Source organism: Pseudopodoces humilis, chromosome 1, assembly GCF_049639895.1.
Source record: "Pseudopodoces humilis isolate 2021_Gansu_Grassland_sample_001 chromosome 1, ASM4963989v1, whole genome shotgun sequence".
Classification (NCBI taxonomy): Eukaryota; Metazoa; Chordata; class Aves; order Passeriformes; family Paridae; genus Pseudopodoces; species Pseudopodoces humilis.
The window spans coordinates 117,453,243-117,466,925 of record NC_142200.1 but is presented as its reverse complement, the minus strand read 5'-3'; the positions used below and the strand labels follow the sequence as shown (position 1 = coordinate 117,466,925).

Sequence of the window (13,683 nt, the reverse complement as noted above, 5' to 3'; positions counted from 1 at the left end):
TGTATGAATTCGTGCTATTGTTGGAGGCACACATCTGCCTCAAGAAACTGCACGGCACAGGCCGTTACTTATTCAGATGCAGAAGCTCCTTCCGTCCCACAAGACGGCCCATTCAAGTCACATGCCAGAGGTCTCAGCAGAATGGGCTGCAGCTGCTTCAAATCTGCTGTCTAACATCAGAAGCACTTGGACAAACTGTACCGTGCTGACTACAGTCAGGCTCCCCGGCGCCGAGGAAGACAGGGAAAAGATTTGGGATCCCAGCGCTATGTTCTCAGAGGACCTGTGGCTGGAAAATGAGAAAAACTGTGCTGTTGTTCACAAGTCCAAGCGAGGAAGGAAGCGCCAAGAGCTCCTGGCCGTGGCCCTGGGGGTGAAGGTGGGAGTCAAGGGGGCACTTTTGTGGCAACCTCTGAAACTCTTTGCCTATTCACAGATCACCTCCTTGGTCAGAAGAGCAGCCTTAACTCAGAACGACAACCACTTCAACTATGAAAAAGCACACAATTTTAAGGTAAGCACAGCTTGCTATTATTTTCAGCTAAAAAGTTCTGTTGAGATGCCTCACATTTTATTTTTTGTTGTGATGAGGTTTGCAAGCACCTATTTATAATAGCTCATAGAAAATTGTTGAAAAATTAATTTTTCTTTCTACTTTAAGTTCCATTAACTGATTTCTTAGTATGCTGTTACATAGGCACTTAATCCAAATAATGGTTTTCCTGCTCACTATATTACTTGACTGGCAATTTAACTCTTTTTCACAGATTCGGTTTTCTTTTCTATTCAGAAACAAACCACTTCATACTTATTGTCTTCATCTTAAGTGTATCTACTTTTAAATAAGAAAAAAGCCCCTTTTCAAAGTCCAGCTATTTTCAGAAGGCAGCAGTATTTTACCGTATTTTTACAGTACTGTTTATTTAAATACTGTGTATTTACAGTATTTACAGTAAACATTTTGGACCATTTCTGATTTCAGAAAAAGTTGAGAGAGCTTGGGTGTTCCTAACAATAAAGCAAAGCACAGTGGTGGGTATTGTCTCCTAGCTTTTGTTCCCCCACCATATGCTAAGGAAATGTTCTCAGAGTCCCACTGAGCTATAGGATCTGAGCTTGTGTTTGCTTGTCAAACTAAAACAGATCACTGGGCAAACACAGGGACATTTAAATGGATCATCTCTCTGCTGTCTATATGTACAAAATCAGATTCTTAAGGATTCTTTTCCCGAGTGCTGTCTCTGGCAGACTGCTGCAGGGAAGTGACTCAGCTTTGGAAACAGACCTTCCAGGCAGCTTGTATTAAAATGTTTTGCCAAAAGGACTGTGCTGGTTTCAGAGCATGCCAGCCAGTTACCATAGTTAATGCTGTCAGACTGTGTTTTGATGCTTATCGGGATGAGCATCGAGAGTAAGAGTCAGTAACAAGACAAGAAAGGAATGTATCTCAGCTTTGAAACATCAATTTAGTTAATGCTCCTTGAGGATGCTGATTTGGGTCACTGTCAGAATAGTTCAACTCATTAGCAGAACAAGAATTTTCTGATATTTATCTAGGGCCTGTCAAAAAAGGAGAAGCACTGATCAAAATCATTTCACTTAGCAAAAAAGTTTCATTTCTTATTTTTCTACATACTCTGCTGTGCAGACATTGCTAACCTCTGCAGTGCTTCTGATGTCATTGGCAAATCAATAATTTAATATTAGTGAACAAAGCAAATAATGGCATCCCTTTTCTCATTCCCCTTTCTTGACCCAGTCTACAGAAAAGTCGATATTTATCTCTCTGATCAGCACTGAAGGAAATAGGGGAAGCACTCTGTTTTCTTGCTTGATTAAGCCAACTTTCATTCTTTCTGGGTTTTACCCTCATTATCATTTTAATATCAAAACTATTTTAGTTTAACTAGAAAATATTTTCTCATGACTGAGACTTCTTTCCACTTTGACCCATGCATTCCTTCCTCTTCAAAATTTCCCTTGTTTTGGCTTTGATTTATAATTGGACCTGTGCCCAGTTAACTTGATGTTTGCACAATCTAGCTGTTGTATAGTTTCTGTTCCTTTCTGTTTCAAAAGAGTCATAGTTTAACTGGAAAGCCACATGATTAAAATAGATATGTATTCAAAGACTTGACAGCAGAAAATAATTGTTCTTAGTAAAGGCAATAACAGACCCTAGGGAACAAACATTTAAAAAATATTTGTCCAGAAAGGCCAATCAAAAGTGTTACATCGTGCTTAATGGACAAATATGTTCACTATGCAAATACAGTTACTTTTCCAAAGGAATATATTAGAACATGTCCAGCTGTTGAACAAAAAATGTGGATAGTATACTCAGAACAGAACATTTAAATTAAAAACATGTCTCAAGGCTAATATCTTTAATATATCCCATATTCATTACATAAAGGGGTTCAGAAATCATTTTAAAAAGAAAGAATGGCTTTATGGGTCTTGGACAAGATGCTTGATGGCTTTTGACAGCACTCAGGCTATGAAGATATGGGGTTTATCTGAAGGACAATGCTATTTTGAAGACATTCAAAATGTTGTCTTCCCTGTTTTTAGGTGAATACTGATGTGCATTATATCATTCATCTCAGTTTCTAGGGATAAAGGTTATGTGTCACAGTGTCCTTCATAATCATGTCATAGGCAATTCTTCATGAACAAACAGGCACTCTTTAGCTTTTGTCCTTTACAAGATGAAGAATCTAAAAAATGAAGGGCACATTTCTAGCAAAGCTGATGGGATTTTTGTACATCTTATACCAAAGATCTTACTGCAAGAGAGAAGGAATGAAAGGTGCAAGGCACAAATTCACATGGCTCTCCCTTCATCCTTGCCAAGCTAACAGAAAAATTAAAAAGCAGCATTGAAGTTCGGAGCATGAGGGCACCAAGTTTATGCTCTTCTGAGCATCCATGCTTTCTCATTCAACCTCTCTTCCAAATTTCAAGGCACTCAAGGCAAGTGGACAAAAAAAGATTTAGTATCCAGGCTGATTTGTCAAGCTGTGTGAGCACACCACGCAGTCACATGGATTTAGGTTTGGAGCTGGCGTCTGTCTGGCGGGACAACTTTGCATAAGCCAGTGTAGACATACCATAATTCAGGAAAGAGAATAAATCTCTGAAGCCCTGTTTAGAAAAACACAGAGGTATTTCTCCAGCTCTGTGGATGTCAGCCTGACTGGATCTCAAAGTCCTTTTGCATCTTGTTCCAGTTTGGATCCAGCAGCCTCTTTTGGATGTGCTTTACCTGCCAGCTTCAGTAGGGTCCCAGCTGGTGGTGAGGTCAACCTTGTGCCTGAGGGCAGCAGCATGGAGTTTGAGGATGCTCCACACTTTTTGTTCAAGGCTGGAAATTCATGAGAGGGCTTCTGTGCTGCTTCAAGTGAGCAAATCCGGCTGAATAATGTGCATTTACCACAATACTGCGCCTGTTTGCCACCATAGCATGGGCACATCCCATTTGCAGGCAGGCTAGTGGAGTACAGGCAGCTGATCACAGACAAGTCAGGAGATCTGCTGGGAGAGAGGGGGCTCTGAGATAAATTTCCACTTGTGTTAAGCACTGCAGATAAAGCTGCTTCTGGCAGACAAAGGGTTTGGGGGAGATATTTTTTTACAGACATCACGAAGATTATGTGCATTCATTTAAACAAAAATAACAGCAGAGTCAGCTTTTCTTCCCTTCAGATGGCTTAGGCTCAGCAGGAGTTCACAAAAGAATCTAAATATGTCTGTATTCAGGCACAACTCTGAAAAAAACTTATTTTCTTGGAAAGCAAATAGAAAATCTTCAGACCCAGTCACATAAAACCAAAATTGTCTCAGAATCAACACTGTATAATGTCAATTCAAAAAAAAATAAAAAATGAAAAGCAGCAGTTCAATTCAAGACAATTGTTTTTGTTCATTTCTGCAGTATTGCTCGAGGCATTATTTTGTTTTGCCACTGTACTGGCATTCCTTAACTTTGGTCTCAGTTTCCTCCTCTGTGAAGATGACCGAGACACAAAGGAGAAGTGAATAAGGTAGCACCTGCAAGGGGAATGCTGCCATTTGAAAGCAAGGGCACCACGGGGGCAACGGGCAAAGAGACCAGGAAGACAACAAGAAGAGACATGCAGGGTACTGTTGTGTGAGATTGTCCAGCAGAGAAGAAACAGTGAATGTCAGAAGCAACTTCTCATTGGAAGAGGATGAAAGACTGAACAAGAAAAGTACAGTGTATAGTCTGAAATGTCACAGGGTTGGCTTATTTTAGGAAATAGTTTCCTGTAAATTCATTTTAAAAGTTTGAATTATGCATCAACTGTAGCTCAGGCAGCTCAAGTCTATGCTGTGTGTACAGAGAGATCTACTGAGACTTCAGGATGGGGTAGGAACCAGCAATAAATAGTACCGGACCATAGTTCCAAAAAATCTATGCCCAGTCTGTTTGTAATGATGTGGTTACAAAGGATGGGGCAAAAACTAAAATTCCATCTCAAAAATATGAGACTTGCTGTTATCTCTCTCTATTTTAAAAAGAGATGAGGCCAGTCTCGCAGGCAAAATTCCCATATACCATTCAAAAATGTTGTGTTCCTAAGAACAGGCTTCCTCCATTATTTCTTTAAAATTAATTTCTTTAAAATTAATTTAAAATTAATAAGACTTAGTTCAAAATTGCATCCTAAGGGAATTTTTGCACCTTCATCTAGAAACTTTTGAAGTTCTCCCTTTTTTCAGTTAATTTCCCTGTTTCAACTTGGCCAGAAACCACCAAGACTAGCTTTTCACAGGGTATTTCAGCTGGAGGCTTGCCATATGAGCTAAAATGCGGATCCGTGAAAAATTGAAGTGAATGAATAAAGAGAACTCAACCTTTGAGGGCCACCAAGCTGAATGGAAGAAGGGAAGGATGTGCTGTCAGCACTTCTCAATTGGAGCCCTCAGTCAGCATTGATGACTTTCCAATTAATGTCAGGAAAGATCAAGGAATAATCAGCTACCATTTCCAAAATAAGCCTCAGCCAGATCAGTTGAAATAAGCTTTATGTAAAGTGAGCAAGTAGGCCCTAAATATCCTAGCAACCGCAATGGACTTTATTTGTGAAATGGTGCATTTTTAAAAGTCCTGGCTGAGCTCTTACGACCCCTTCTCACAAGGTTAGCTTTTGTAAATCGCTGCAAAGCAGAAGACACAGCTAGTTATCTTCCCACAGCAGATGATTTTCACCCACAATTAAGTGCAGGTGCAGACCTACTAATTATGTGGCTTTCAGTCTATAAATGATAAAGATGCAGGCATAATTAGTTTTATCTGTAGTTTTGTATCCACTGAAGGTCACATAGTGCAGATGACTGAAACTCAGGTCATCAGCTGTTACATACAGCCGTTTACCCCTGCAAAAAGCCATGTCTGAAATTCATGCTACCCACTCTGCAAAATAAAATGAAATGAAATGAGAAGTATAGGTCTGTATCTATTAATATATCTATCTCAAAGTTTATTAAAGGTAACATTTTGTTTCACAGAGATACGTGTTTTTCTGAGGGGTAAAGTACCATCCCAAAAAATGTCAAACACTCTAGTTTTGACCTTTCACTGTCAAAAGAGAAGAACTACTATTGCTTTAAGTTTATTTGACTGTGAGTACCTGGTCAGGAGCCATTTGCAGTCAGGCTCACATTTTTACCTCAAGATCAGGAAGAGAAGTCTGTATTAAAATCACAATACTTCATCTTTCTGGCTCAAGAGTACAGACTTGTGTCGGTGTGATCCTGCAGACAAATGGGGCAAAAACATTAGCATGCAAAATGCTTGGCCTAAAACTTTACAGTTTATCTGAAAAAGGCCAATGACTGTTTTTTCACTCCATGAAAAGCAAAGAGCAGCTTTTCCCATCCCAGGGGTGGAAGTGGCCTTTCAACCATCCACCCGATGGGTAAACAAGAGCAGAGAGAAGGAAAGGATGCATTGGCAGCCAGAGTGTGCATGATTTATGTTTTGTTAAGCTCAATTAAGTCTCTGGCCAGAACTAGCTCATACCATGCCCATTCACAGGGGCATAGACCTCACTATTTACTTTTCATTTCAATGAAAATTAAATGCTTACTTTACCAGAATACACATCTTAAATAAAAAGATCTGCTCTAGCCTTTGGAAAAGCAGTGACGGAAGAAGCAGTGGTGTGCAAAATGTGGCTGGGGAGATGTGGGCTCTGTCAGCACACAAATCATTTTATTCTCCTTTATTTACTTGTGACTGTAGCAAAATGAAGTTTGATCTGCTGAAAAGGAGTCTATTGACAGCTTTTCCCTATGTGAGTTCAAATTACTTACTAGACTGTGGAAGGGTGCTTTTTTTCTACAGTTCTTTGGAATATTGGTTTTACTATTTTTCTCCTGGTTTCCTCCCCTCTGCTATAGCTAGAATGTCAGCAGGCAAAAATTATTTGTTTTCAGTGTCATCCACAGCCTGGTTCTCTGCTATGTTAAGCCTATTGAAAGATAAACTTTGAGATCAAAGCAAATTTCTGTTCCCATGGTTTATTTCATCTAGACGTTGGAAGGATGCGGGCACTATGTGCTAAAGATTTACTCCTACTGAGTCTTCTGTTGTTTATCCATTTCAGTTTCTCCATCTGTCAGCCCATCTGCCTCCCAGTGACCCCATTTCTTTCCCCCACCCCCATCTGTATTACAGGTCCATACGTTTCGAGGTCCACACTGGTGTGAATACTGCGCCAACTTCATGTGGGGTCTCATCGCTCAGGGAGTGAGGTGTTCAGGTGAGCCTGACTTCAACATTTTCTGTCATTCTCTTGAAATGCTCAGAGATCTGTCCCACTCCAGCCTGCATTCCCTGCACGAGTGGAGGGCTGGGATTTCTTTAAAGAGCAAAGCAGGAAATCCTCCTGCCTTTGTAGACGTTAGAGCATTTTCATTTGCCTCGTTAGCTGGTTTAGAAATTAAGCTATCAGCCCTTGGTTGCTGAGCTTCATCCTGTGCTGGTACCTTGATCCTGCCTGTGCCTGTGCTTGTGCCTGCTGTGTACATTCAAACTGGTCCTTTATGATTAAGTTATCCCTGATGGTTTTATGTCTTAAGATGCAAGCACTGGAAATGGCAAAGCCAACCAGCAATGAGGCTTCATAACTCCTATTTTTGCTACCAATTGCTGGGAAGTGCCCTTGTCTGCAAAAAAGACTGCCACCTGTTTCCCATAAAAATACCATGCATTGCTGCAAGCCTGAAGTATCCCACCTCAAGATAAAAACAAAAAATATGACGGTCATTTTCCAAGAGGGATTAGTTTTCTGGTGCCTGTATTGGCATTTTAATAGTGCCTTAATTATGTTTTTTCTTTTGTGGAAAATATTTATCTTGCAAAAACACAATAATCATCACATCATATGCTTTTAGATTCAGCAAGTGAATTAGTATTTGGTGCATTACAAATGGATTTTTGTAACTTCTTTCTCCAGATCTGAAATCAATTCAAAAAACTGTTTGTCTTACCTCTCCCTGCCCTGACCTCCAGGCATTCCTGATCTCAGACTGGCACCATACGCATCCAACCCTGACATCTGCCTTTCAGAGACTGAGGAGGTGGTTGTTACCTAAAATTAATTTAGACCACAGTTTGGAGGATCCAAATAGCTTTCACAAAGGCACAGTGTTAAAAAATGCAGTCTCAGCTACGGCAACATCTTGTCTCTCTGTAGGTGAATAGTGGTAACACAAAGAATATGAAAAGGACATTAAAGAAGAGGAATAGTAATTTGCTTTTCAAGCTATTTGATCTTAAACACAAGTGTGCAAGACCTGACCTCACTAATGCACACCACTATATTTGTTCATATACATGAAATACTAAATTAATGAAAAGGCATATTAATTTAGTATGAAACATAATACTCTCCCTCAAAATTACCAGCATTTAACTCTAAGTAGACAGATGCATTTAAATTTAACTTCACATGCCTGGGGAACAGCACTGAACACAATGCAGGCAGGATCATAACTGCATCACATTTGTTTAGATTTCACAAACAACGTATTATGCAGTAATAACCATACAGAGAAACACACAAAAACCTACCCAATTTCATTAAATGTTTAGGTGTGCTTGTGATTTTCCTTGATTAATATTTGATAGAGTATAATATTGAAACATGCTGCAAGTAATAGTCCTGTTAACATTTTTATTAGCTAAATGTTAAATTATCTCAAAGGATCATCAGTGATGTGCATGACTAGGAAAGCATTAAAACAAGAATCAGAGTTATATAAGATAATGCAGCTCATGGTGGTGGTGTTTGCTTTACTGAAGCTTATAAATTCATTTGGCTGAATACTTGAATCAATTAGAAAAATACAGTTTGTAGAGGTGAAGCAGTAATGGTTAATAGAAACCCACCTGTGCTACTGAGGGCAGTATTTGACTCTGGAGTAAGACAGCAAGAACTATTTGTAAAATGAATCACTTTTTTATAGCATGCCTTTCACAGCATTTTATATGCCTAAGCTGACCTACAGGCTAAGCCACAGGGGACACTTAGTCACCAGTGAAGAGATGAGAAGGGATGGGGAGTCTGCTGATGTTGCAGAGCGAGCCAAAATGTGACACTGCAGGAATATGGAAAGGGGAGTGAGGCATGGTGGCTTACAGCACTGTCCCAATTGGAGTGCTCAGGTGAATCTTAGGTCCTCTGACTGTGATCAGTGCTAAGCCACACAACAGCCAGCAAAAGACAGTCACTACTGTGCTAATTTTATTTTCGGCTAATCTAAAATACCTAGAAGTTAAGTCTCACGTGTTTAAATGCAACACCTTGAGCTATGTGTCCAGTAATGAACTGATCCAGACTGCACCAGCAGTCTCCTTCAGCTCAGATTGTAAGGGACATCCAGACTTTTTACACCTTTCTGACAACCCTGCTGGAGTTTACTTTTCCAACCATGAGATTTTTTACACATTTTCATGCTCATCCTTCTCATCTCCACACTATTCTATCTCTCCTCACTGATGGGGAAATTGTGCCCCTCACTTGATGAGGACCAGGCAAATAAATTGTTAGACAAGACCTATCAGCATTAGTACTAATTAATTAGTGAGTTAACCTGGCTAACTCTGCTTGCAGACTGCGGGTTGAACGTACACAAGCAGTGCTCCAAATACGTGCCCAACGACTGCCAGCCAGACCTCAAGAGGATAAAGCGAGTCTACTGCTGCGATCTCACCACGCTGGTGAAGGCTCACAACACCCAGAGGCCCATGGTGGTGGATTCCTGCATCCGGGAGATCGAAGCAAGAGGTTTGTGTGCTTGGGAGAGCAGCAGACACAGCGAAATGAGGATGACCTGAATTACGTGCTAACCTAGGACACGGTGCTGTGCTCATGCACACTAAGGACAGGATGAGAAAAGGGGTTTTTTAGTGTAGGTGATACATTGCTTTGCATTAGCTAGTAAAATTAAATCATGGCCTTCCTTAATGCGGTTCCCTGAAATGCTTTCTGAAAACATGTCAAAACATGTATTATGTTACACTTCTGAAAGGGGTGAACTTTAAAGTGAACTTTTAAGTTCATGTTTACGTGTCTTTTTTCATTATTTTAATGTACCTAGGGACACATCCAATTTCAGAGTAATCAGTTTACATCAAATCCATTTTTAATAACCTTTACCGACATTGTGGGCAGGAGAACACGAGTGACTGGAAGTGACTCAGACAAGTGAGGTCAGGGGCTGTGGTGCTTTGTGGTAGGACACCAGCTTCACGGGGTTTCTCATGATGCTCAGTTCCTGACTGATGGATCCTGTGGCACAGGCAGCATATCACAGCCAAAACTCAAGCTTGTGACAGGTTTTTGGTAAACAGATGTGTGCCAGATTGAAGGAAAAAATATACCTTCTTCAATAATCATGTGTCCCCTTCATAAAATTCATGGGTTTTTCCTTTGGATAGCAAATGTGCATGTTGTGCTGCCCAGTAAGCCAAATTTTCTAGTAATGTTGAATTCATGGCATCCCAGTTATCTGCATAGCAACACCCTGATACTAGCCATAGGATTTCAAGCCCACGCATCGTCTACTGGATTGACTCAAAGACTTACTAGCAAATCCCCTGCACTGCACTGTAAAGCTCTAGCAGGATTATATCATCATTGCAGGGACAAATGGAAAGAATAGTATGGACTAAGACAGAAGAGCTTTACTCTGATGATATAGCGAGAAGCTACATTGCATTTGAGATCTAATCACTTACTTCTACATTTATTGATTGAGATAAAATCTGCTGCCTGCTCTCTGTTTTTTCAACATCTTTATATTTCTTTCCTTAATTGCCATAGAACTATGAAAGATTCTGATTTTGTTCTTAAGAAGACAAAGAATATTGGAAATTACAAGTAGGTTAGCACAGTGCATAGTTACAATAATGGATTTTGGGATTGAAATGAATAATGTGTGTGTGACTCGGCTGAGCTGCCCTTCATTTCATGTTGGTGTGGAGCAGTGGGGGGAGAGTTGTGCAAGTGAGCAGGTCTCTGCTGGTGAAAGAGCTGTAGGAGGGATGTACTGATGTGGGGAAGATCTGTATCTATTACATCTATCAGCTGTGTATAAGTAAAAGCAGACTGCAATACAGGAACAAATTGTGCTCATAGGGAAAGGCAGTCCTTTACCTGCATTGCTATTTATCATTAGGCAACTGGTAAAAGGAACGGAGACCTCTAAAGCTTTATTAATTATAGCTAAATCCAGGAAAATCTCCTACATAAAGTGAATAAATCATAATAACATCACATGCCTTACCATTAGCAAATTGCAATATTTTTCTCTAAGATAATCAAATCAACCATGTACCTAAAAAAATTGGAAAGTATAAATTCTAAAATGCTTTAATCCTTTAAAAACAAAATTTAACATCATTGTGATCATTCCTTAACTGCTCCAGAGTTTCACATTACAAATAACATTTTGCTTCACTTAGTAGGTCTGTTGTTCTTGAATTATTGTTCTCAAGCCTAAGTATCTGTTGATTACTGAAGCTAAGTTAACAAGAACTTTTTGTTTCAGGTTTAAAATCTGAGGGCCTCTATAGAGTTTCAGGCTTCACTGAGCACATTGAAGATGTGAAAATGGCCTTTGATCGAGGTACACCATTTTTTAATCTTGTACAGTTTTAATCTAAGCTTTCAGTTCTAGGACATCTCAGATCTTTCAGGGTTTATATATGTACCATGGAAATGAATCTGACATATAAGCAGAAGTACAGAAAGTACCCTCTTTTCTGAGTTTAAAGTGATCTGTAGTCCTTCTCATAAGAAGAAATTATATTTCATAGTTGGAAGGAATAATTAAATGTGATGTATTGGTGTGTAGAAGCTTAAGTGGGGGACTGAATGATTGCTCAACCTAGCCTAGTTCAAGCATGAGCATAGATGGTACCAGGGGAAAGTTGTTATTCCTGTCTTTAATAGACTCAGTGCTTTACAACACAATAACCTATTTATGAGTTTAAGGACCAGAAACTCCAACTGGGAAGTCCTTCTGCATGTAGCCTTGTAGAAAGCACTGCACCACTGCTCACATGATTGCCTCTGCACAACAAACGAGAGGGGCATTGAGGAGACCGGTTGTACAGCATATTAAAAAACTAACATTTAAAACACTGACTGATTACCATCCTCATAGCCCTTCTGAACAGATTGAGCTGATTATGTTGGTTCTGATTGTGCACACAGTCTTTGCACACAGGACTAACTTGAAGTGTGCATGTAAGTGAGCACAGGGTAGGGCCTCAATCAATAGAAAATACCTTTGCAAGTACATTTGAGAAGTTATACGAGTATTGTTCTCATTTCCTGTAAATAGTGGTTTCCTTCCTACTTAATTTTTTCAGGTGTTGCCTCTGCCATGGTAGGGAATAGGTCACAAGTCCATGGGCACAAGACAGGTCCAGGTCAAGCCAGAGGGTCAGCTTGTGGGTCAGGGTAGTGACCAGGAGGGTAGATGGCCCCACACCAGCATGGTGCAGCTAGAGACAGCTCTGATGTCACTCAGGCAGGGATTGAGGGTCCCCATGGCCCATGGGGAGGAGATGTGGGGTCTCAAGGGGAGGCTGCACAAGCCAGCAGGGTCTGCAGGTGGCACATCTTACACTTGCTGTGCCTGAACATTTCTTGTTTGGAGGCAGTTTGTCATGCCATCTCATGTTTGACATCTCTGTAAAGAAAGTCCAGCAAGGAATTTCCAAACTGGCTGTTTTCATCCTGAAATACCCTTTAAAAAATAATACATATTTTAAAATATGTTGGATGCTGCAATTGGGAACATATGCATACACACCCATGGATCAGCCATTCTTTGGGTGCACAGTGACATGACTGCTATCATGGCAAGACAGTGTTCCAGATGTGCCACAGTCCTCACAGGTCCCATTCTGCTCCCTGCAGGTAGATCTGGCCTGGCAAACCCTTTCTTTTCTGTGTGTTCATTCTCTTCTAAGTGTACCAACCTGGATGAAACCCAGAAGGAGAAGCACAGGTTGTAGAGGGAAGAGTTGGAAGAAGGCAGATTTAAATTTATGTATGAGCATGACTTCGACACTGCTTCAGCTGTAGCTCCTTTGCAAATGCTTTGAACCACTTCAGTTTATTGCCTATTTATTAAGTATACTTCCAGCATAATTGATGGCAATACACACTTCCTTCCCACAGCAAGGAAGAAAGTGTGATTTACAAAGGCAGCAGCACCTAGAAACAGGAAGAGGGAGGTGACTAGCAGTATTGTATTTCCAAAGGAAAAAAAGCATGGATAAACATGAAAACAAAGAAAGCAAATACAGAGTTTGTATACAAAGGTTGTAGGGAAGACCATTGGGCAGAAATTGACCAAAATCTGTGTCTTCATTTTTTTTAATAGTTTTATGAAAGGAAAGAGTGTTGCCATGAACAAAAAGGCATGGATAAAAGCAGGAGAATAAAGAACATAATCCTGTTATGGGCTAGAGGACTAGAGTGTTGCAAAGACCAGAAGCTGACAACTTTCAACACTTTCTTGTTTTGAAAACGTTTTCTCCCTGAACTGGGGTGGAAAAACAGGAAGGGTTGAGTTTTTACAGGAAAGGATTTAAAGAAAAACAAAATAGTAGTTTTTTTTTTTTTTTTTTTGTTCTGACTTGTGGGCTGTGCAGCTTGAAGGTGGTTGTCAGCTGGCAGAAGTTCGAATTGGCGAGACACTTCCAGCCTGAGAGCTCAGGGCTTGCTTCCCTGTCAGATCCTTACAGAGACAGGGATGCCACCCTCTCTTTTGCACCCCAGCCCCACAGGTAGGAACACACTGCTTTTCTGTTGCCCTGTTAACTCTTCTAGTACTAGAAGCCAGAGTAGTATGGAGTGAACTACCCCAAGAATGAGGATTACCCCAGTTCTCTGTCCCAGGTGAAGGAGCTGGGAGAGAAAGGATCTGAGTGCCAGATGGCAGGTCTTGTCTTCAAGAAGTTTTCTGTTCAAATTCAATTTTCTGTCCAGAAAGTGAAGTTTGTAAGGGTTTTACAGAATTCATGTTTCCACGTTCACTACAGGAAATTAACTTTTTTTGTAAAAAAAATGTAAATGACAGGAAAATTAAAATTACAGGAAATTGACTTTTGGTGCAGGGAAGATAGTCAAA

At 40.2% G+C, this 13,683-nt stretch overlaps 1 protein-coding gene across 1 annotated transcript in view; it reads left to right on the top strand.

The window, feature by feature from the left end:
• Window positions 1-13,683, top strand: part of CHN2 (chimerin 2) — a 156,072-nt gene that overhangs the window by 132,019 nt on the left and 10,370 nt on the right. Inside the window, exons 7-10 of the mRNA XM_005518917.3 lie at window positions 437-514; window positions 6,707-6,791; window positions 9,147-9,320; window positions 11,086-11,163. Coding sequence (XP_005518974.2) covers window positions 437-514; window positions 6,707-6,791; window positions 9,147-9,320; window positions 11,086-11,163 — 415 coding nt within the window. The remainder of the gene's footprint in view (window positions 1-436; window positions 515-6,706; window positions 6,792-9,146; window positions 9,321-11,085; window positions 11,164-13,683) is intronic.